Genomic DNA, 24999 nt, shown 5'->3' on the forward strand with positions numbered 1-24999 from the left:
ATTTCTTGCATTTATCTCGGAACACAAATGGTGCGAATGCATATGCTTTTAATTATTTCTAAATTCAAGTTCACCAATACTTGAACAGGAATATATTATATTAGGCTATGATTCATAAAAGTTAGCCCTTCAATAGAACAATTAACACACTCAGGTCAAATAAGTCTCAATATACACAGGCCAGTCAGTTTAGAACTTGAACTTGCTCAAGAACAAGGTTAACCATCATAAAGTTTAGTATTGAATGCAGATTTAAAAGAAACCAAAAGAATGTTGACACTGAAGATTTGGATGAAGGAATATGTGGAGCCAACTATTTAAATATTACTGCACATAATTTTTTTAATTTTTTTTTTAATTTGTTCTTGGGATGTGGGTGTCGCTGGCAAGGCCAGCATTTATTGCCCATCCCTAATTGCCCTACAGAAGGTGGTGGTGAGCTGCCTTCTTGAACCGCTGCAGTCTGTGTGGTGGAGGTACTCCCACAGTGCTGTTAGGGAGCGAGTTCCAGGATTTTGACCACGTGACAATGAAGGGATGGCGATATATTTCCAAGTCAGGATGGTGTGTAACTTGTAGAGGAACTTGCAGGTGATGGTGTTCCCATGCGCTTGCTGCCCTTGTCCTTCTAGTTGGTAGAGGTTGCGGGTTTGAGAGGTGCTGACGAAGCAGCTTTGGCTGCAGCGCATCTTGTAGATGATACACACTGCAGCCACGGTGTGCCGGTCGGTGATGGAGGGAGTGAATGTTTAAGGTGGTGGATGGGGTGCTACCCAAGCAGGCTGCTTTGTCCTGGATGGTGTCAAACTGCTGGAGTGTTGTTGGAGCTGCACTCATCCAGGCAAGTGGAGAGTATTCCATCACACTCCTGACTTGTGCCTTGTAGATGGTGGAAAGGCTTCGGGGAGTCAGCAGGTGAGACACTCGCCGCAGAATACCCAGCCTCTGACCTGCTCTTGTAGCCACAGTATGTGTGTGGCTGGTCCAGTTAAGTTTCTGGTCAATGGTGACCGCCCCCCACCCACCCCACCCCAGGATGTTGATGGTGGGGGATTCGGTGATGGTAATGCCGTTGAATGTCATGGGGCGGTGGTTAGACTCTCGCTTGTCGGAGACGGTCATTGCCTGGCACTTGTGTGGCACGAATGCTGCTTATCAGCTCAAGACTGAATGTCATCCAGATCTTGCTGCATTCAGACATGGGCTGCTTCATTATCTGAGGAGTGGTGAATGGAGCTGAACACTGCGCAATCATCAGTGAACATCCCCACTTCTGACCATATGATGGAGGGAAGGTCATTGATAAAGCAGCTGAAGATGGTTGGGCCTAGGACACTGCCCTGAGGAATTCCTGCAGCGATGTCCTGGGGCTGCGATGATTGATCTCCAACAACTATCTTCCTTTGTGCTAGGTATGACTCCAGCCAGTGGAGGGGTTTCCCCGATTCCCATTGACTTCAGTTTTACTAGGGCTGCTTGGTGCCACACGATCAAATGCTGCCTTGATGTCAAGGGGAGTCACACTCACCTCACCTCTGAGATTCAGCTCTGTCCATGTTTGGACCAAGGCTGTAATGAGGTCTGGAGCAGTGTGGTCCTGGCGGAACCCGAACTGAGCATTGTTGAGCAGGTTATTGGTAAGTACCGCTTGATAGCATTGTCGACACCTTCCATCACTTTGCTCATGATTGAGAGTAGACTGATAGGGCGGTAAATGACCGGATTGGATTTGTCCTGCTTTTTGTGGACAGGACACACCTGGGCAGTTTTCCATTGTTGGGTAGATGCCAGTGTTGTAACTGTACTGGAACAGCTTGGCTAGAGGCGCGGCTAGTTCTGGAGCACAAGTCTTCAGCACGACAGCCGGAATGCTGTCAAGGTCCATAGCCTTTGCTGTATCCAGTGTGCTCAGCTGTTTCTTGATATCACATGGAGTGAATCGAATTGGCTGAAGACTGGTTTCTGTGATGGTGGGGACCTCAGGAGGAGGCCGATATGGGTCATCCACTCGGCACTTCTGGCTGAAGATGGTTGCGAACGATTCAGCCTTGTCTTCTGCACTCGCGCGCTGGGCTCTGCCACCATTGAGGATGGGGATATTCATGTAGCCTCCTCCTCCCGTCAGTTACTTAATTGTCCACCACCATTCACGACTGGATGTGGCAGGACTGCAGAGCTTTGATCTGATCCATTGATTGTGGGTTCGCTTAGCTCTGTCTATAGCATGCTGCTTCCACTGTTTAGCATGCATGTAGTCCTATGTTGCAGCTTCCCCAGGTTGGAACCTCATATTTTTAGGTACACCTGGTGCTGCTCCTGGCATGCTCTTCTACACTCCTCATTGAAACAGGGTTGGTCCCTTGGCTTGATGGTAATAGTAGAGTGAGGGATATGCTGGACCATGACCTCAGATTGTGGTGGAATACAGTTCTGCTGCTGCCAATGGCCCACAGCCCCTCATGGGTGCCCAGTTTTGAGCTGCTAGATCTGTTCTGAATCTATCCCATTTAGCATGGTGATAGTGCCACACAACACGATGGAGGGTACCCTCAGTGTGAAGACAGGATTTCATCGCCACAAGGACTGTGCGGTGGTCACTGCCACCAATACTGTCATGGACAGATGCAGTTGCAACAGGTAGATTGGTGAGGACGAGGTCAAGAAGGTTTTTCCCTCATTTTGGTTCTCTCACCAACTGTCACAGGCCCAGACTGGCAGCTATGTCCTTCAGAACTCGGCCAGCTCATTCAGTAGCGGTGCTACCGAGCCACTCTTGGTGATGGACATTGAAGTCCCCCACCCAGAGTACAGTCTGTGCCCTTGCTACCCTTAGTGCTTCTTCTAAGTAGTGTAGGGTACAATTAACACCAGTCTGGAACATGATTCTGCTCACCACTAACCAATTAAATTTAGTGAACTGTCACTCGGCCTTACCTCACCAGGTTGCAGTCTGTCCCAATTTTCATTGATGTAAGTCATCAATTCAAGCTCAGAATCAAAATACTTCTTTTTGTGAATAACACTTAGATTGTAAAGGCTTAAGTGTGCTATGTCAACCCTGGGAGAAAACAAAAGTGTTTAACATATTTTAACGTTCATTCATGAGCAATCATTTTTAATAGTTTTCAACACATTTCTTCAGTAGTGCTCTGTTTGCTGATTACAGCACACACTCAAAACCAAGGACTAACAACAACTTGCATTTACAAATAGCGTCTTTAATGTAGTAAAACATTAAAACAAAACCAACATTGATGCACACTGCATTGGGAAAACACCAGTGTGATGCTGGCAAATTTGTCCAATTGCATTAGTGCTGGTTAAATTAAGTCAGACAACTGCAGAATTAAAATCTCAACAATTTACAAAAACAAACTGCTAATTCAGTTTATTTAGGGCACTTTTAAAGCATGTACTTTATAACATTAATTTACTACTCATTTATATAATTCATCATATATTGGAAAATTCATTTATTCAATATTTGTAGACATAAATATAAATAAATCAGAAGATCTTGTGTATGGTTCTCAACTGTGTCTGAAATAGCCAATCAACACGTACTTCCACATGAGCATAAATGCATTATTGCTGATTATTTGTAACTAATCCCCCAAGCACAAGAGAAAGCGCTGACCAATGCCATAGTAAAATCAACTAGTATTTCAAAAAACAGAGACAAACTAGAGCAAAATGCCATTGCAGGTTTTAAAACCCTAAAGCACAACAATTAGGCAATAACTTACCATCGTAAAGGTAGACGTTTGAGGTATTCTGGTCCAGAATTGCAAACGGAACAAATAAATAAATAGAACCTGATGGACAAAGAGGAGAAAATAAAATCCTCCAAACATTTTTACCAACATAACTTGCAAACACAGCCATCATACCTGCATAGAATATATAGCCATGGTGTGGAGATGCCAGAGTTGGACTGGGGTGGACAAATGTAAGAAGTCACACAACACCAGGTTCAAATAAAGCTGTTGGAATATAACCTGGTGTTGTGAGAATATATAGCAGAGAAACAGGCCATTTGGCTCAACTAGTTTATACTTCACACAAGTCCCCTCCCATTCAACCTACCTCAACTCAGCATTTCAGCCATCTTTATATTCCTTTTCTCTCATGTACTCAGTTTCCTTTTTAAAGCATCTAAGCTATTTGCCTCAATCACTTCCTGTGGTAGCGAGTTCCACATTCTAACCATTCTGAGTAAAGAAATGTCTTATTTCCCTACTGGATTTATTAGAAACTATCTACATCTACCTTGTCCAACCCATTCATAATTTTAAAAACCTCTATCAGGTCTTCTCTAAGTCTTCTCTTTGCTAAAGAAAAAAGCTCCAACCTGTTCGATCTTTCCCCGACAGCTGCAATCTCCGAGTTCTGGTACCATCCTTGTAAATCTTTTTTGCATGTTCTCCAGTACTTCCATGTCCTTTTTATAGTATGGAGACCAAAACTATGCACAGTACTTATTAAGGCCCGACCAAGGTCCTATACAAGTTGAACATAACTTCACTACTTTTGAATTCCATACCCCTAGAAATAAATCCCAGTGCTTTGTTAGCATTTTTAATTGCTTTGCTGACCGGTGATGCTGCTTTTAATGATTTGCTCACCTGTATCCCTAAATTCATTTGTTCCAAAATCTCAATTTTGGGATGTGTTTGGATACCCCCGAAAGGGATACCCACCCACATCGCTTTGTATGGTGTGATTTAAGTGTCTGCAGCATACCATAAATAACAAAAAGTACTGGTAAGGAAAACAAACTGAACAGAGGGCTTCCCAACATATTACAGCAAGAGGGAATTAAAAATTTTTTAAAACCTTTACCTGGAACAAAACCTACTCCATTCAGTTTCTTATTTTCCAAGGTGTAGGTGAATTTTGCTTTTGTGTCTCGGTTTTTCGTATCCTCACATTAAAGTTAATTTGCCATTTAACTGCCTAGTCTGCAAGTTTTCTAATGTCCTGTGCAGGAAACTCTCGTTTAAACGGCACCTAAATATCCAGAATTCTCCATTAACCGGCAAAATTCATACTCTGAAAACACCACCTCAATAACCAGAAATGTTGCCAAGTCCAAGTCTCCCACGGTGGCCGAGTTAGTCAGCGGGGGTAGTTCTCCAAACTGCCAGTGCTCGGCTTCTTGGCGCTGTCCGAAGTCGGAAGACCTCAATAACAGGAGTCTGACTCCCCCGTGCTGCCGGTAGTCTCTTCCAATCCGCCAATTACTGTATACTGCACATTTCTTGGTTTTTTCATTTTTGTTTGTTAAAAATAGCCTTGGTAGATAACCCTCTCCATCATCCGGAATTTTAAATCAACCGGCATGGTCCCGTCGGTGCCGGATACCAAAGAGTTTCCTGTATTATGTTGAATTCTTCCTCAGTGTCAACTATACCTCCTAGTTTGGTATCATCTGCAAATTTTGATATGGAGTTACTTAAAACAGAAGTCCCAGCACATAACCTTGCGCAACACCGCTTTCTACCTTCCTCCAATCTGAATAACTACCCTTTACCCTTACTCCCTGCTTTCTATTTTTTAGCCAATTTGCTATCCATTCAGCTACTTGTCCCTGGACTCCACATGCCCTAACCTTTGTCGTGAGCCTACCGTGTGGTACCTTATCAAAGGCCTTTTGAAAATCCAAGTATCCTCGTCTACTCTTTCCGTTACCTCTTCAAAGAATTCTATCAGGTTACTTAAGCATGGCTTAGCCTTTCAGAATCCATGCTGACTATTCTTTATTATAATTTGTCTCTCGATGCTCTAACACTTTTTAGTATAGATTCCAGCATCTTTCCCATCACTGATGTTAAACTGACTGGTCTATAGTTCCCAGGTTTTGCTCAATCTCCTTCTTTGTATATTGGAACAACTCCTCTGATCAGAACACAACAGCAAGATTATAGACAATTCAATTATCTCAATCCTTCTACCAGCAGGAGACAATCTGATACAGAACAAGACAGACAGATTATCAGTTCCTTCCCCTCTCAAGTGAACATTCAGATGGTTTAATTTTTGGTTCTCCCTACCTGTGCAAGGGAGAGGAAAAGATTTTGAAAGTGAGCTGAAGAATCACAAGTCAAAAGCAAATTAGACAGGTATCAGGCTTGGCTCAGTGGTAGCCCAAGTCAGTAGGTTGCACCTCACTCCAGAGACTTGAGCACATAATCTAGGCGGACACTTCAATGCATTACTGAGGGAGTGCTGCACTGTTGGGGGTAAGATCTTTTGGATAAGATGTTAAACAGAGGCGCCATCTGCCCTCTCAGATGAATGTAAAAGATCCCATAACACTATTCAAAGAGCAGAGGTCTTTCGGGCAGGCCAACATTTTCCCTCAACCAACATCACTAAAGCAGATTACCTGGTCATTTATCTCATGGCGGTGTGTGGGACCTTGCATTGTGCAAATTAGCTACCGCATTTCCTTACATTAGTGACTACACTTCAAAAGTACTTAATTGGCTGTGAAGTGCTTTGCGATGTCGAGGCTGTGAAAGGCATTACATATACACACATTATTTCTTTCCTTCCTTAAGCTTAAAAATATTTTCCCATCCATAATGGAATTATTTACTTCATGTTTACCCCCCACCAGTCACATACATTTTTCAACAAAGGCAGTGAAGCAGAGACTTATTTTCAGACTTCTGGAAAGGCCAACAAGCCTTCAGTGATATGCGAGACTACCCAAGCTGACTCGCCCTTCCAAATTCACTTACTCCAGTGGAGACATTTTGTCTTTCCAGTTGGCCCAGATAAGATAAAGAACTTCTCAGTTGGCAGTACTAGAAGATAATTAATGTTCTATAACCTTTCCACAGCTAGACTAAACACTAACTTGTACTTTAACAGAAATTTGAAGTAAAACAGCACATTTTACCTTTCAAAATGAAAACACTACAGAAATAGTAAAAACAGGCCATGGTCATAATGCAGTCTCACCAATTAACAGTCATAAATGGGTATTTCTCCACAGTGCTGGCAGACTTGGGTTAGGTATAATGACATGATGGCGCTGGGCTAGGATCTACTGAAACTTACCATTTCGCACTGGTCAAGTGTATAACACATGAATTCCTATGCACACTGCATTGGCAAAACATTTGCAAAATCATAGTTCATGCATTCTCTGACTTCTTTTGCAGTGCAGGTTTCTTAAACACTACTTCTTACTGCTACACTGCAAATATATTTCAGTTAAGTGTACAATTACTTTTTGGTAAATATGGTGGATGCTAAACTAAAAAAGACTTGCTGTGAATCATGTATAATTTGGACCTCTAAATAGGGAAGAGTGACTTATAATTCAGATTTTGATAAGTAACTCTAAATTGAATACTAAAGTAGTCTTACATGCCAGCTACACTATGCAGCTTTACTGATGTGAAGTGGTTTTAGTTTTGCCTTGATGTCAAGTCAGCCAGATCGTATTCTGGCAAGCGATGAGAGATCATCACAAAGTAGTAGTCTCACAACACTCCAGCTTTGCACTAAGTGCAGTACAAGTGGAATGAGTACAAAGCAAACAGTCAGTTGAACCTAGCAATTTTTAAAAATTAAATCTAAAAACTGTATCAAAAAGTCACCTGTATAGTTAGCTCTTTGCCAACATTGAATTATTCCAATATTTGGATGCTAGTGAGCACGTAGGCAGATAGATGTGGAGTTAGCGCCATTATAGACCTGTAAAAAAATTCACATTTGATGCAAGAGTCATCGACATGCTTTAAGCATTAAACATTACACCTCACCTGTCTCCATAAAGCATAGGCTTCTGTAAGCATTGTATACAGGCTTCATGGAACCACTGTTTACATCTCCAGCACTGCAGCATTTTCAGGTACCAGCTAAGAACAAAAATAAATCAGATATCACACCTTTATATATAAAATTTAATTAAACGTTTACCATAATAATGAAAATAATAGCATTATCACTACTGTAGTAAAAGTTGTTTTTCCAAAGGAAAACAAAACCTTTTATTTAAAAGAACATTCTTTTGAAAAATGCTAACAGGCATTAAGTGTCCTGCTTCACACTTCCAAGAAAAAAAGCTTATCCATAACACTACACCAACCAATGATGGAGGAGCACAGGTACTGTACATGAAGCTATTGAAAATATTCCGACTGTCACAGGCAAATGTGCCTTTTATGCAACCTTACATTTCGTTCTCCTATCCAGCAGCTGAACACTGCTGTATTACAACATCTTTTGAAGTTGCGGTTTAGAAACAGCCTGGGTTAGTCATGTAAAATGGCAAAGATAAAATGTTTCTGGTTTGGTCAGCAGCTTAAATGAGAATATGCAACAACCAAATTCCTAATAGACACAGCAACACATTTTATTAGGTTTCTCTCTTTCTCCCGGTTTCAATAAAAGTTGCTTGCCAAATAAGAAAGGTTTTCACATGCACCTGCAAAGTTTCAGCTCTTTAGATGTTTTCTCCATCAGATTGTTGTTACATGCTATGACAAAGTTCTCCCTCAAAAGACAAAAATAACACTGTGGCCTTTTTACAAGCCTAAATATTCTGAACCATCTTGAAGCGAATACTGGGCATATGGATTAAACCCAAGGAAAGAATTCAATACTGGATTTTGTTTGGTATTTGTTAATTGACATTTTTAATAAAGGTAAATTTTGTCCGAAAGTGTTATAGGGTGAAAAGAATCAGATACACAATACCTTGTCATTTCCTCCTCCCCAACCCAATCAATTTTACTGCTTTTTCTCTCAGAATCTTCTGACGCTCTGACTCATGCTGGGGTACAGCTCCACAAGTACTAGCAGCCTTCCAGTACTACACCCAAGTGGTCATTACTTTTAATATCATGGTTCACGTGAGAATAATCAAATGTTTGACTATGAAGGTTATTCATGTCCATACCTAATCCTCTTGTCTATGTGGACATGGGTAACATTTCCCCTTCCCTAGCGCAATTGTAATACTGGCTGAGATCAACTAAGTGAGCACAGACTAAGAACTGGGCCTATGACTTGTTTATCTAATAGCCTCATATTACACTGAGTGATGCCTTTACCCACTAGGCCATCACAGTAACGTGTTTTTATTTCCCTCCTTCTCGAAGACCATAGCAGTAGTTTTCTTGTATGGTTCTATCATACAGGACTGCATGATACTGACAATCACAGCCTGAGTCAGAAGGTCATGCATTCAAGCCTCACTCCACGACTTGAGTATATAATTTAGGCTGGCACTTCAGTGCAGTACTGAGGGAGTGCTGCATTGTCATTGATGTTGAACAGGTAGACAGGGCCTTAGTTTAAGTGCATATGAAAGATGCCATAGCAATATTCACGAGAGCAGGAGTTCTCCAGGTGTCTTGGTTAAAAAAAGATGATCTCATTGTTATTTGTGGGACCTTGCGGTGTACAACGAGCTGTCCTGTTTGCATGCATAACTCCACTTTAAAAGTAATTAATGATTGCGATGGGCTTTGGGACATCAAAAGGTGCTACAAAAATGTAATGAACTGCATTCACTCAAATACCCAATATAGTAAAGCACCCTATTACCATAGTTACACAACAATGCTGACGTGCAAGCTGCAATCTACAAAGCTGAGAAAACCTATGTACCCTGCCTGATAAGATTAGATCGGTATACATCTTCTCCCAAAATGCAAATATACCGTGTGATAAAAATGCTAACTTCCGGGAAGTTATGTCATCACTTCCTGTGAACTGTGAACTATGAACTGTGTACATACCTCACTTCCTGTCATATGTCACTTCCTGTTGGACTGGTATAAATACTGGTCTGTTCAGTATTGTAAGAGGCTTCTACCAGAGGCATGGTAAAGACCTCTCTTGTATATAGTGTGTTTATAAGTTACTTAAAGCTTACTTTAAAGTTACTTGATGGTAAGTCTCCTTTTTCTTACATCAATTTAAGTAACTTAGTATTTACACTGACAAATACTAGACCTTCAGACAAACTCGGAAGTTAAGGATCCAGGGAACCACCCATCATGGAGAAAATCCTTAGACCTATTCGTCTGGACTTGGACCCGAATACACCAGCAGCTGGCAGGGTATGGAAGCATTGGTATCGTACTTTTGAGAATTTTCTGGATGAATGTAAAGTGGATGCTCCTGCTAAATTGAAGATACTTGTCAATTATGTGACCCCAAAAGTGTTCTCAACTTACGATTTAAAAAGTGCCTATCATCAGTTACCCTTGAAGGTCTCAGATAAGCAGTACACAGCCTTTGAGGCTAATGGACGGCTGTACCAATTTCGTCGCCTCCCATTCGGGGTTACTAATGGAGTGGCTGTCTTTCAACGGGCAATGGATGGCCTGGTTAAGCAGGAAAACCTAAGGGACACTTTTCCCTATCTTGATAACATTACCATTGCAGGTCACGATCAACAGGAACACGACTCCAACCTCCAAAAATTTCGGGATGCCCTCCATCGCCGTAATTTGACCCTGAATGAATCCAAATCTGTTGAGTCACAACCGACCATCAACATCCTTGGCTACTGCGTAGGCAATGGTATCATTAAGCCAGACCCAGAAAGACTTCGCCCGCTCCAAGAGCTCCCGTCACCTAAGAATCCGGCTTCTTTACGTCGGGCTCTCGGTCTGTTTGCATACTACGCTAAATGGATTCCTCATTTTTCGGACAAAATCCAACCCTTGCTGCATGCTAGATCATTTCCACTGGGAACAGCGGCTGTTGCAGCCTTTAACCTTCTCAAAAAACAGTTGGAGAAAGCGGCTCTTCACTCCATTGATGAGAATCTCCCTTTCGTGGTTGAATGTGATGCCTCGGAGGTGGCGATCTCGGCTACTCTGAATCAGGAAGGTCGTCCTGTAGCATTTATGTCCAGGACCTTACAAGGTGCCGAGCTACATTATCCTCCGGTTGAGAAAGAAGCCACAGCCATCATAGAGGCAGTACGGAAGTGGAACCATTTTCTAGCTCGCCAGCACTTTACATTGATCACGGACCAACGATCAGTCGCCTTCATGCTCGATAATCGAAAACGAACCAAAATTAAGAATAATAAAATACAACTTTGGAGGATGGAACTGGCCTCTTTTGGTTATACCATTCTCTATCGGCCTGGCAAGGAGAATGTGGCCCCGGACACCCTCACACGGGCATTCTGCTCCACTATGTCATCCTCCACTCTCATGGATGTCCACAATGGTTTGTGTCATCCTGGCGTTACGCGCATGCTACATTTCGTACGATCACGGAATCTCCCTTTTTCCACTGGAGATGTAAAGAAAATATGCTCAGAATGCCGGCTTTGTGCGGAATTAAAACCTCAGTTCTTCCGCCCCTCAGCTGGTATACTCATACATGCAACCCAACCGATGCAACGACTTAGCATCGATTTTAAGGGCCCAGTGCCCTCTTCAACTCGGAACACATATTTGCTCACCATGATCGACGAATATTCACGTTTTCCGTTTGCCTTCCCCTGCTCCAATATGCTGGCGTCCACAGTAATCTGCTGCCTTGAGCAGGTATTTTCTCTCTGTGGCATGCCGGCTTATATTCACTCAGATCGGGGTCCATCCTTTATGTCAAGGGAACTCAAGGACTACCTCTCAGAACGGGGAATTGCTACAAGCAAAACAACACCATACCATCCCATCGGAAATGGGCAGGTAGAGAGGTATAACGGTATCATCTGGAATTCCGTACGTCTCGCTTTAAGATCTCGGGGCCTACCAGACCAGCAATGGGAAACAGTGCTTCCGGATGCATTGCACTCTATACGGTCCCTGCTTTCTACAGCCACAAATACTACACCTCATGAGCGGTTCTTTGGATTCCAGCGTCGCTCATCTCATGGGACATCACTCCCGTCATGGCTAACTACTCCTGGACCTGTATTACTCCGAAGATACGTTCGGACGTCTAAAAATGACCCTCTCGTAGACGAGGTTGAACTAACCGATGCCAACCCCACCTATGCAAACATAGGATATTCCGACGGCCGAGAATCTACCGTATCATTACGGGATCTGGCTCCCTGCCCACCAGGACCTAGTGGGACATCGGGTGATGGCATTTCACCAGGAAACTCTTGGGACCTATCGGGTACCCCTCTCCAGGATCCTGATCGGACACCAACTAGCTTGGTGCCGGTAGAACCCCGTGCTCAAGGTTGCGACCCTCCCAGTACCGCGCATGAAAGTACTGATCCGCCACAGACCAGCTCTGCACCTCCCTCTGAACAGAGGCAGTCCGACTTTGAACCTATTGGGGCTCGTACTCGAAGCCATGATCTCCCCGACCCTTCACAGGGCAATCCAGGCCACACAGACTCTGACCAATGGCCAACCGCATGTAAGCGGACCAGCGACCCTCTACGACGGGAATCCAAACGGGTGCGACTCTTCCTTGTTCGGCGGCTGCGGACCAAAAGGTAGACCACAGCCTCCTAATCCTGCAGGAGGGAAGAATGTGATAAAAATGCTAACTTCCGGCAAGTTATGTCATCACTTCCTGTGAACTATGAACTGTGAACTATGAACTGTGTACATACCTCACTTCCTGTCATATGTCACTTCCTGTTGGACTGGTATAAATACTGGTCTGTTCAGTATTGTAAGAGGCTTCTACCAGAGGCATGGTAAAGACCTCTCTTGTATATAGTGTGTTTATAAGTTACTTAAAGCTTACTTTAAAGTTACTTGATGGTAAGTCTCCTTTTTCTTACATCATACCGCATTCAGAAATATTGATTTGCTTACTTTCAGGGACTACACACAATTTTCCTTTTGAAACTTTCTCTCCTTCCATTTTTTCTGCCAATTTTCTTTCCTCCCTATTAACTCCTGACTGGGATATGAATTCATGGGCGCCGAGAACCCCTGGCACATTCCCCAAGCAGCCACCATCATTCGAGAGTCTTGAGAATGAGCATTCACAGGCTATTCAGTCACAATAAACATCATAGGCAAGCCTGATTCGATCTTCACTTGCCATCTATGCACACACATCCAACAAGAATCATTGAACAGTGCCCAAGAATGGACTCCTGGCTAATTCTAGAAACTTTCTTGTATGGAAGTTCAGAACTAATTATGTACTACACTTGGTAATGCAATACCTGAACCAGGCAGGCTGCTGGTGCTCCAGGGCATTGACGACAGACCAGCCAGCCTGGCTAATGGAACCTGAAATGGCAGATTTGATACTGAGGGGTGATTTTCTCCAAAGTAGACGGTCAGCCTTCGCTCAATTCAAGCTCGACTCGAACAAATAGTCTAGGCTGACATGCCAGTGCTGTACTGAAGGAGTCCTGCACTGTTGGGCGAGCTGTTTTTCAACTGAAACGTTAAAGTGAGCCTGCCGTCTCAGGTGGACATAAAAGATCCCACGGCACTATTTGAAAACGACTAGGGAGTTTTTCTGGTGTCCTTTATCCCTCAACCAGTATCACTTAAAAAAAAAAAAAAATGATTTAATTGCTGTCTGCGATACCCTGCTGTGCTCAAATTGGCAACCGTGTTTCCCTACATTACAAGTGACTATACTTCAAAAGTACTTCATTGGCTGTGAAACACTTTGGGGTGAGCTTACGAACTCAACTTATAACAGTACCAACAATGAACCAACACATTCCAGAAAGAAAAGGCAGGGAGAAAATAGGCAAAAAGAGGTTTAGGCTTGTTACATCTAGTATATTCAATTAAACATATTTAAACAAAATACCGTAGATGCTCTACCCTTTTTTCTTCTCTTCAGAGGATGGTAGAGCATCGTTAAGCAAGCATTTCTTAGACTAGCATTCTCTTTTTCATGGCGTGAGTAACAGAGTGCGCTGATTTGATTAAGCTTAGAAAAGTGGTGAATGGCAGGCTCTCCTTCACACAAGACTGGTTCAAAGACAGGTAAGCCCCAAAGGATGCTTTTGCAATTTTTCCCAGTTGACTACAAAGCATAATTAAGCAATATCAGAATCAATCTAAACTGCATAATAAAATATTTGACTTACTCCCCAGGGCCTCCACAGTAACAGTAACACTGCTCGTGATTTGTTTTGTGGCCTACATCCCACTGAAGGTCCTCCAACTGATACGGCAATGTCTGCTTCATGACTTGTAGAGCTTTAGCATTTGGTCCCTTCTTAAGAGCACCGCCCCTCTACAATGTAAAAATAAAATCAATTTTGTGTCTGCAAAATGTTTAATTACATAACTGACTGTACTTAAAAGTATTTGCATTTTTTCTCCCTTCAAAATACAAGTACAGGAAACTTTGGTTTATCCGGAGGTTGTATGTCCGGAATACTCGATCTAACGGCAAAAATCAGGAGCCGTTTTCTTTAAGTTTTTTTAGATCTCGTTCTTTTTTTTCCCCCCAGTCAGCCACTGCAAGGTCTGTAGCTGTAGGAACAGCTTCAGCTAGAGACGCTTGCAGCTGCAGCCGACTCTTTAGAAGCTGTTGCTAAGCAACAGTGTTTGTTGTCAGATACGGAGATGAAAACCTCCGTATGCTTCAACATTAACTTTGTATGTCCGGCAGTTTTGATAGATCGGCAACACGCCGGTCCCGTCGGTGCCGGATATCACAAAGTTTCCTGTACTTCTAAATAGTAACACGCACAACCAAGTCATATTTTCCATATATACTGCACCAGTTTCCAGTACTTTGGCGTATGTGGCAGTTTACCTCACTGGACCATCGCATGTGTCATTTACCAGAAAAGGATTATACTTCAGGTTGTCATACAGTACCTTTGTAGTAGTAGCGAAGACACACTGGCGGCACAGCCACTTGGCATCTGATGCAATCACACTGGAGTCTATGTTAGGCATGTGGCATTGCTGATGGTAACCTATTGATTAAATTTAGTGTGTTGTAATACTTCATTGTTTAAAAGTACCTTCTTAAAACTCTCTCAAATTTGATTTCAAGTATCAATTTACCTTGTCCACACTTGTCACAAATAACCATTTCATTGGGTACTTCAGAGTACTCCTCCTGGCATATTGTGCAAACCATCTCTCCACTTCCACTGGCTCCTGGGGTTAAATGCACAATGATTATATACTTTACAAGTACATATTTCCACATTCACCTTTTAAGGTTTCCCACAGTAAAGCTAGTTCACTGTCTTATTCAACTTGCCTGGTTATTTGAGCTCCCTCTCAGAGATAACTGGATACTAACCCTGAGTGGATTAAATTAAAATGAAAAATTAAGCTAAAAAACATTTTATCTACATTATTTGTTATTATTGGCGGATTTGAAATTTAAAACAACCCCAAATAATTTTTTTGAATACGTTAAAAGATTACTTTTCATCATTCAGACAGCTGCCATTGTGGAATTCAGGTAGTGAGCTTTCCAGTAAGATTGCAATTGCTAAGATTTGGCAAGCTTTGAAAAATATTTGGGGGCATTAAGTCATGGACCAAGAAATAGATCCTAGCCCTGAGAGAACATCGGGTGGGTGAGGGTGAAAGAAGAAAACGAGTGTGTCTCCCCATGGCAGTTCTGTGTATGCTTTCTCCTTCCTCTGGATAAGTGCCAAGTTAACAATTTCCTTCAATGACATAGCTAAAATTGGTAACTCACTAATCACTAAATATAGAAATGGAGGCATGAACTGAAAATATTGTACAGACCAACCCCACTAACTTGCTCAGTTTGAGTGGTTAAGTAACTTGCATTCTTTCCTTCATCATTGCTGGAACTCGCGACCTAACAGCACTGAGAGAGCACCTTCACCACACGGACTGCAGTGGTTCAAGAAAGTCCATCAGTACCTACTCAAGGGCAAATAGGGATGGGCAATAAAATTGCCAGTGACACCCACATCCAGAAGATGAATTTTAAAATTCTACAATAATTTTTATATTTTGCAGTATCATTGGGAACCAGCTGGCAATAGTTCCTAAACATGACCGTGTGAGGAGGTTGAACTAACATCAATAGTAGCCCTCATTAGCCTGATTATTCTTCCTACTCTGGATAATGAGGTTGTTGCTTTTTTGGTACAAAATAAATTCAAATTAATCAGTAATTCGTAAAACATAAAAAGTGGGAAGTTAATGTCCACGAAAAATTTAAATTTTCAAGTTGAATTAAGAGTAGACTGTATTTCAAGTTCCATCTCACCGTTAAGCACAGCAACTCATCCAAAATCAAAGTTCCCTCTAGCACTTACCATTCAAACCAACAATGTTACAAAGAATTCTTTGTAACAGTTTTAATTTTTAACTTTAAAAATAGTACTAGTCAGGAAGGACAGCAATGGGACACTAAAATTAGTCTGTGATGACCCTCAACTATGGAGGAGGGATGAAGAAATCAAACATTGCTGATCGCTATACAGTACACGCACTAAAAATGTATATTTCAATGTGTGGCTATGACATGGTAACCCTTGCTGATTTTTTCTTCCCTGCACCCCTCCCCCCCTCAACCTAATCCAATTTTACTACCCCTACACCTGCTCCATCTGACCAGTGCTGGGTATTTCTTTAAATCAGACCAATACAAAGAACTCGAGTATAACATTGTTGATTCAAATACTGAGTAATGGGGGAGTGGAGCTTGATTTGGAGAAATTGCTGCGTCGAAATGTGTAAAGGAAAGTGTTATCTGATTGGGCCTTCCGTGGAGGGTGGCTGCTTCCATTCAAGGAGCCAGTTCCAGTGAAAGACACTGCCTCCTGGAGAAGACATGATTTTTATTTCATAATTTTCTCAAGTACTGATTTTCAACTTCCCCTTGATGGGTTAAGCTTGGCCCATCTGTATTTAATATGCTCAACTGTAACTTTGCAAGCTACCACAGATACGCAAGGATCACTATTAAAATGTCAGATCAGTTGCCAGCATATCCAAACTGCAAGCCTGAGAATCTGACCTTTGAAGCCCGTACAATTCAGTCCTAATTGCAGTTAAATTTCTTATCAGATCAGTTGGCAAAAGTCAGAAACTGCTCACCCCTGAACACGTGCCCACACAAAAGAACACAAACAGAAGGCTCTACAAACTGTAGCCAGTTAAGTGCGTCTCGCATCAAGAAATTTCAAAAAAAATACTGACCAGTTTGTATGTCTTTCCACAAGACCCAGGACTTTGAACTGTCTTCAAAGATGACAAAGCAGCTCTCTTTCTGTTTGTTCACCTTTAATTGAAGAAAATTGAAATTCAGTTTTTACAGAAATGTGTAGGTAGGTTCCATCAAACTAGATTTCTGCCACAAGACTCCCCAATGTGCTCCCTTAAAGACAAAGGCCCAGTAATTCAGGTCCCAACGCGTGAGTAAGCGCCGTGTACTCACGCGTGGGCTCGATGGAAGTGCCGGTTTTCAGCATGCACAGCGCATACACGGAAAACCGGCATTTCCTTTCCTCTGAACCAAGGGGTTTTCATGAGTTTGACAGTTCTTACTATCAAACTCATGAATTAACTTTTGCATCCTCCGATTGGTTGCCCAGTGCTCACGTGATCCCAGCCGGCTCATCGAACTAACTACGCCGCTGGATCACGCAAGCACAGCGTGCCGGGAGCTGAACCGGGCCACTGACAGGAAATCCACGCAGGGCCAGGCTTCAACTGTCGGCGCGCTAGCTAAGTGTAGGTCGGGGGCTTGCACCCGCGGGAAGCCCCCGACACCAATTTCTGGGCCAAAGAAAATCTGCAGCATTTCAATGGTATCCCTCTTCATTCGTGTAACATTCCACTTCTATTCTGTTCTCCCCCACAAACACAATTCCAGTTTTTCACCTTTACACATAGCTCAGTGAGCACCAATTGCAGAGGAATGGAACGCTCACTCCCTATCCAAAGGCTTAAGGAATAGTATAATACAAAACTGATCAATTTCTGCTTTTACTTACGATCAAAACTCAAAACAAACAAAAAAATCCACAACACAAAGTAGTACTAAAACGATTTCCACCGGTGGTTAACTATGCTTGATCAATGGAGACTATCCACCTCAGTCAATCAGGATAAAGGTTTGGGTGAACAAGCGAGTATATGTTATAAAACTGGTACAAAACCACCAACACAATTCATGCAGTCATGTGACTGTTCTTTAAAAACAGGAATGCCCAGCACATGCTCCCAATATCTTGTCCTCAAAGCCCTGGGGCAGTTAGTTCCTACTCTCGCGCATATACTGGCGGTCTGCTCTCTCAGGTGGGCGTAAAAGATCCCATGACACTATTTTAAAGAAGAATAGGGGAGTTATCCCCGGTGCCCTGGCCAATATTTATCCCTCAAACAACATTTAAAAAAAGATTATCTGGTCATTATCACATTGCTGTTTGTGGAAGCTTGCTGTGCGCAAATTGGCTGCCGCGTTTCCCACATTACAACAGTGAATCCACTTCAAAAAAGTACTTCATTGGCTGTAAAGCGCTTTGAGAGGTCCGGTGGTCGTGAAAGGCAAGTCTTTCTTTTTGCAGTATTTTGATTTTCAGGGTCCGAAGGATTGAAATAGACGGCTCCTTTATTAGTAGATTTAGATCAATGCAGGAACAGCCTTTTCCAAACAATCGGAAACGTTTTTACCAATCTTTCAGGAACCCGGGAAAGTTCAAAATACTGCAACCAAAAGAAGAAAAACAGCAATTGAGAGCAGGTAAGCAGAAAGGATAGCGGAGGCAGCTGGCATCATGTGGAGAATAACAAAGGATAATAATGGTGAAGCAGCACTGACGGTGTGATATAGGTTAGCGGATGGCAGCAAAGACCAAACAAGGTAGAGTACCAGCTGAACCCAATGGAAAGAGCAACGAACATACAACTAGCCAATTTTTGTGCACATGGAGGTTGATTTTTAGTGCTTTAATTCCCTCGTGTCTGGCCACCCTTTTTCTAAATGAATGTCAATAGGAATAGTGTGCAGTGTTGCCAGCACACTCAAATCCAGTCATGCTTGGAATGATTTAGAATGTTTCTCCAATAAATGTGAAAATGTTTAATAGAAAAGTAAAGGATCATGTTGGACTTGGCATTTACTCGTGGTTCTGCTTGATGTGAAAGTGACCTCTTTTACGCAACCCACTCACAAGCTGTTCCACATGATCCAGCCATGCTCCAAAAATGGACACCCCTGCTTTAGATTGCAAAACATAAGCACGTTAATTTTACCTTTTTGACTGTTCCAAGGTAAAACAAGCCATCTGACCACCTGGCTAGGACATCCTGGCCTTCCTCAAACTTGCATACAAGTCTTTTTCCTTTTGGTCCATCCCGCAATGACAACTGAGCCGAGGACACTGGTGTCTTCTGGTTTCGAAGGGAGGGAGATCGCTTGTGGAGGGATGAGTTACCTGCTCCCGTAGTGTCTCTGTCCATCAGGAAAATGGCATCATCAACTGGAATTTAAAGTTCAAAATAAAGCAATTCTAGAACAATTCATTTCTGTACAATATTCCATTGTAAATCACTAATCTTCTGAACAAAGCTAATATATGTCAAATGTAACAGCTGCTAAATTTGATCACACATCCAGGTCATTTGAAAGACACATCAGACAATTTCATAGCCATAACAGCACAGAAGGAGGCCATTCGGCCCATCGAGTCCATGCCAGCTCTCTAGAGCAATCCAGTCAGTCCCATTACCCTACTCTAACCCCGTAGCCCTGCAAGTTTATTTCCCTCAAGTGCCTATCCAATTTCCTTTTGAAATCATTGATTGTCTCCGCTTCCACCACCCTCGTCGGCAGGGAGTTCCAGGTCATTACCACTCGCTGTGTAAAAAAGTTCTTCCTCACATACCCCCCTGTATCTCTTGCCCAAAACCTTACATTTCTGTCCCCTAGTCCTTGCACCATCAGCTAATGGGAACAGCCTTTCTCTGTCTACCTTATCCAAACCGGTCATAATCTTGTACATCTCTATCAAATCTCCCCTCAACCTCCTTTACTCCAAGAACAACCCCAGCTTCGCCAACCTAACCTTGTAGCTAAGATCCCCCATCCCTGGAACCATTCTGGTAAATCTCCTCTGCACCCTCCCAAGGACCTTCACATCCTTCCTAAAGTGTGGTGACCAGAACTGGACGCAATACTCTCGTTGTGACCTAACCAGAGCTTTATAAAAGGTTCAGCATAACTTCCCATCTTTTCTCCTCAATACCTCTATTTATAAAGCCAAGTTAAGGCACATGGGATTGGGGGCAAGGTATTGACTTGGATAGAGAACTGGTTGGCAGACAGAAAGCAGAGAGTAGGAATTAACGGGTCTTTTTCCGAGTGGCAGGCAGTGACTAGTGGGGTACCGCAGGGATCGGTCCTTGGACCCCAGCTATTCACAATATACATTAATGATCTAGATAAGGGAACTAGATGTAATATCTCCAAGTTTGCAGATGACACAAAGCTGGGTGGGCGTGTGTGCTGCAAGAAACTCCAGGATGATTTGGACAGGTTGGGTGATTGGACAGAAGCGCGGCAGATGCAATTTAACGTGGATAAATGTGAGGTTATCCACTTTGGTGGCAAAAACAGGAAGGCAGACTATTATCTGAATGGCAATAGATTGGGAGAAGGGGAAGTGCAACAAGACCTGGGTGTCCTTGTGCACCAGTCGCTGAAGGCAAGCATGCAGGTGCAGCAGGCGGTGAAGAAGGCAAATGGTATGTTGGCCTTCATAGCAAAAGGGTTTGAGTACAGGAGCAAGGATGTCCTGCTGCAGTTGTACAGGGCCTTGGTGAGACCACATCTTGAGTACTGTGTGCAGTTTTGGTCACCTTATCTGAGGAAGGATGTTCTTGCCATGGAAGGAGTTCAGCGAAGATTCACAAGGCTGATCCCTGGGATGGCAGGAATGACGTATGAGGAGAGATTGGGTCGATTGGGCTTATACTCACTGGAGTTTAGAAGAATGAGAGGGGATCTCATCGAAACTTATAAAATTCTGACAGGTCTGGACAAACTAGATGCAGGTAGAATGTTCCCGATGGTCGGAGAGTCCAGAACCAGGGGTCATAGTCTAAGGATAAGGGGTAAGCCATTTAGGACAGAGATGAGGAAGAATTTCTTCACCCAGAGAGTGGTGAACCTGTGGAATTCTCTACCACAGAAGGCAGTTGAGGCCAAGTCTTTAAATATATTCAAGAAGGAGTTAGATATATTTCTTAGAGCTAAAGGTATCGAGGGATATGGGGAGAAGGCAGGTACGGGGTACTGAGTTTGGATGATCAGCCATGATCTCATCGAATGGCGGAGCAGGCTCGAGGGGCCGAATGGCCTACTCCTGCTCCTATCTTCTATGTTTCTATATGCTTTACTAACTCCTCTCTCAATACGTCCTGCCACCTTTAAAGATCTATGCACATGAACCCCCAGATCCCTCTGTCCCTGCACACTCTTTAGACCTGTGCCATTAAGTATATATTGCCTCTCCCTGTTCTTTCTGCCAAAATGCATCACCTCACACTTCTCCATTAAATTCCATCTGCCACTAGTCTGCTAGCCTATGTCCTGTTGCAGTCGATTGGTATCATCCTCACTGTTTGCCCCACCTCCAAATTTTGAAATTTTATTCTGTATGCCAATATCCAAGTCATTAATATATATCAAAAAAAGCAGTGGTCCTAGCACTGACCCTTGGGGAACACCACTGTCTACCATCCTCCAGTCTGAAAAACAACCATTTACCGCGACTCGCTGTTTTCTGTCCATAAGTCAATTTCTTATCCAAGCTGACACTGACCCTCCTATTCCATGAGCCTCAATTGTTAACCAGCCTTTTATGTGGTACTTTGTCAAAGGAGGAAAATTTTACAAACAAAACTCAATCTCCCCCCACCCAGACAGCTCAGTTTTTCTAGCAAGTTATCAAAACCATACAGATAACAAAAGATCCCAGATTTGATTCTCAGTCTATGATGAGTTGGCTAACCTGAGTTCAGACAGCAGTAGGTGGAGTTTCCCTGGGTTAGGAAGGGAGGTTTCTCCTACTTCTTGTATCCAGGGAACCCCTAAGGTATGCAAGGTTAGGTTCGGCTGTGAACCACCCCCACCAATCAAATGATTGAATGGCCTCCCGGCGCCCAACACTCGATATAGGCTCACTGATGAATATTTGGGCAAGCTACCATAAATGTACCCAGTGCCTGTGAAAACATACCCCATTAAAATGTCAACTTCAGGAGGAGGAATGGGGTGAATAAGCAGTAAAAAAAAATGACAGCCTGCAAAAAAATTAATACTTGCATTTGTATAATGCCTTTCATGACCTCAGGGAGTCCCAAAATGCTTTAAAGCCAATGGAGTACTTTTTTTTTTTTAAATGAGTAGTCACTGTTGTATGTCAAGGTCTAAAGAACAGCAGGTTACACAGCGACAGTTAACATGCCACTTGTCCCCCTTCACAAGACAGGGATTAATGTATGGCGCTCACATTCTTTTATTAAAAAGCGAGTTCCCCCAGTGACCTACACTGACCAGTGTGGTATAAAGCACAAAAGCACTCCCAGATTTGATCCTAGATCGCATCTGGATCAACAATTGGAGCATTACAAATGGTCTCAGTAACCAGAGCTCGGGAATGTGCAGCATTCTGCTCCAAATTGCTATCCAATTTTAATTTTTTTTTTAAAAAGCAACAGAAATATTTGCATTGCAGTTCCCAGAGAAAAACTAATGTTTTTAAAAGTAGCTGATTCAAGAAATTAAACATATCCAAAACTTCAAGGATGATAAAGCTCCCTTAACACGGTAGATGAAAATCAGCTTTACATGGGAACCACCATGGGTTTAAATCATATTATTCAAAACTCAGGAAAAATATACCTGGAAATCCAGGAGGCCTAAATGGGTAGTATGCTCTAGCTCAGAGCTCCAATTTTTTTGGTCTGTGTGCTGAATAGGTGGTTAACATGGAGCCTCAAGGTATAATTTATAATCAATAAAGATTATTAAATGCACATACCTATTAGTATCATCAATATAAGAATAAATTAACAGATCTTTGTATTCTGATGTAGAATTTATTCATTAATGAGGCAACATTGCTAGGGAACCATTTTTCCAAATCTCCAGGCCCACAAAATTTAAATGGGACAAACCTCCGCATACAGTTTACTCCCGATAATTCATTTTTTTGCATTAAATTATCCAATAATTTGAATTAAGAATTATAAAGTGAGAATTCGGTAGCTAAAATGCTGGGATTATCAAATAATTTAGATTAAGCAACCTTCGATTAAAATGAATAGACTGTATAAACACAAATAGGTCTTAGTTTCCTGGAAGCCAGATTGCCATAGATCAGGGCTGCAATTTGGATAACCCTGCTCTAACTGTAGGCTGTGTTTTAACTTACAAGTAACAATGAAAGGACCACATGAGTTTATTTACCCGTTTAAGTGTAACAAAAAACGCAAACAGAACTTCAGATTTAAAAGCGATTTGCTCACGATATTGACACTGGAAGTCAGCAAAATGTTTTATAAATGGATTGGATTAGATTTAACATATTGTTGTAAGAATGTCAGAAACAAAAAAGTAAACCAACTTTAGCGTCTTTCAAAGAACCCGAGCAAATGTGAAGCTTCCCATAATAACAGGATAATAAATTTGTAGTACAATCACACATTTTTGATACACTATTCACGAAAATCACAACTGAACCAAATATTGCAAGATTGTGCATGGCCGCGCATTGGCATGCGTTATGTTGTATCACATAGCATTACATAGTATTTATTCAAGTTTATTATTCAAAGGATACTGTAAATCGGTCAACAATAACAAAAAACCCTATACTTTGCAAATTTAATCCAACGAACTCCAAAAGTACAAATCTTGTGGCCTTTGTAAGTGGAAATCGACCGCGGTTTCAATGAAAAAGAGAAGCCCCGGGCTGGTAAGCTCCTTGTGGCTTCCTCCTCCTCTCGACTAAAGGGGCAGAAAACGAATCCCCTGCAACCTGTTAGACCTCATTTTAAACAAAGGAGGTCCGCCGGCCAATGTAAACAAAGTAAAAGAAAACTACGCGATCGAAATCAACTTATTTTAACCGCAATGAAACGGGTTCGGAGGCATTTAAACCGAGCCGCACAATTTCTGTATCCACAGCCCAGACGCCGCGGAGCTGCTTTTCTCTCACAGAAACGGGAACCGAAAGGCCGCGCTCCCGGGGATCCAGCGGACCTTACACACACACAAAGAAAATAATATTAAAAGCCGCGCTCACCTCATTCGGCCACTGCAGTGAAATCGCTCCTTTTTCTTTTTTTTTTGAAACATGCGGCGCTCAGCGCGACCGCCCGCTCGTTGAAGCCGCCGCAGTTTCTTCTCACTCGCACTCGGCAACAGCTCGGGTTACACCAACGCCATTTTGGTTTTCCGCGGGCCTGGCTGTGCATTGTGGGGAGGGAGGAAGCGCAAGCGCGCTGGCCGCGGGCGCTGCGAGCCGCTGGCAAGAAACCGAGAGGCGGAGAGCGCGCACGGAAGAGAGAGAGACTGAGTGCGTGAGAGAGCGCGCACGCAAGAGAGAGGGGGTGCGCACGCAAGGGAGGCAGAGGGCGACCGAGAATGTGTGAGAGCGCGCGCGCGCCTGTAACTCCAGGAAGCAATGAACCACCTGCGCTCGCTGAAGTAAAAAGCAGGCTCTGTATACACCAATTCGGCAATACAATTTTAATTTGATTTGTTTAAGTTTCATTTGAAGTTTGTTTAATTTACAGTCAAATTTGTTTATGTACCTATCAAAAGAGTACACCAATTCGGACAACAAAATTATAATTTGATTTGTTAAGTTTTATTTAAAGTTTTATTAATTTACAGACAATTTATTTAAGTACCTATCAAAAGAGTACACCAATTCGGCCACACGGAGTGTGAGAGGTTGCAGCCCCTCTTTCACTATTTGAAGGGGCTGCTCCTCGATTTCTGGCTGCGCTTCAGTCCCACGCTCCTGATCTACGGTCACCCGGTGTGGAGGGGAGTGGGCAGATCGGAGGACCTCCTCGTGGGACTGCTCCTGGGCCTGGCTAA

The 24999-nt window shown here is 42.7% G+C and overlaps 1 protein-coding gene across 4 annotated transcripts in view; it reads right to left on the bottom strand.

Moving 5' to 3' along the window:
• mtf2 (metal response element binding transcription factor 2) overlaps window positions 1–24370 on the bottom strand; it is a 39857-nt gene extending 15487 nt beyond the window's left edge. For 3 of the 4 annotated variants that reach the window (XR_015077730.1, XR_015077729.1, XM_085983314.1), the window contains exons 1-9: window positions 24197–24370; window positions 19140–19366; window positions 17082–17163; window positions 14952–15047; window positions 14760–14860; window positions 14018–14166; window positions 7779–7874; window positions 3747–3815; window positions 2935–3058 (exon numbers count right to left, since the gene is read on the bottom strand). Coding sequence is in view for 2 of the 4 variants with exons in the window: in XM_085983314.1 (XP_085839440.1) it covers window positions 2935–3058; window positions 3747–3815; window positions 7779–7874; window positions 14018–14166; window positions 14760–14860; window positions 14952–15047; window positions 17082–17163; window positions 19140–19346 (924 nt within the window). In the remaining 2 variants the exon portion in view is untranslated. The remainder of the gene's footprint in view (window positions 1–2934; window positions 3059–3746; window positions 3816–7778; window positions 7875–14017; window positions 14167–14759; window positions 14861–14951; window positions 15048–17081; window positions 17164–19139; window positions 19367–24196) is intronic. The other variant, XM_085983313.1, reaches the window with a different exon arrangement.
• Between the last annotated feature and the right edge of the window lie 629 nt (window positions 24371–24999).

This window comes from Somniosus microcephalus, chromosome 3 (genome assembly GCF_052327205.1).
Source record: "Somniosus microcephalus isolate GS21.2 chromosome 3, FLI_Smic_1.0, whole genome shotgun sequence".
Classification (NCBI taxonomy): Eukaryota; Metazoa; Chordata; class Chondrichthyes; order Squaliformes; family Somniosidae; genus Somniosus; species Somniosus microcephalus.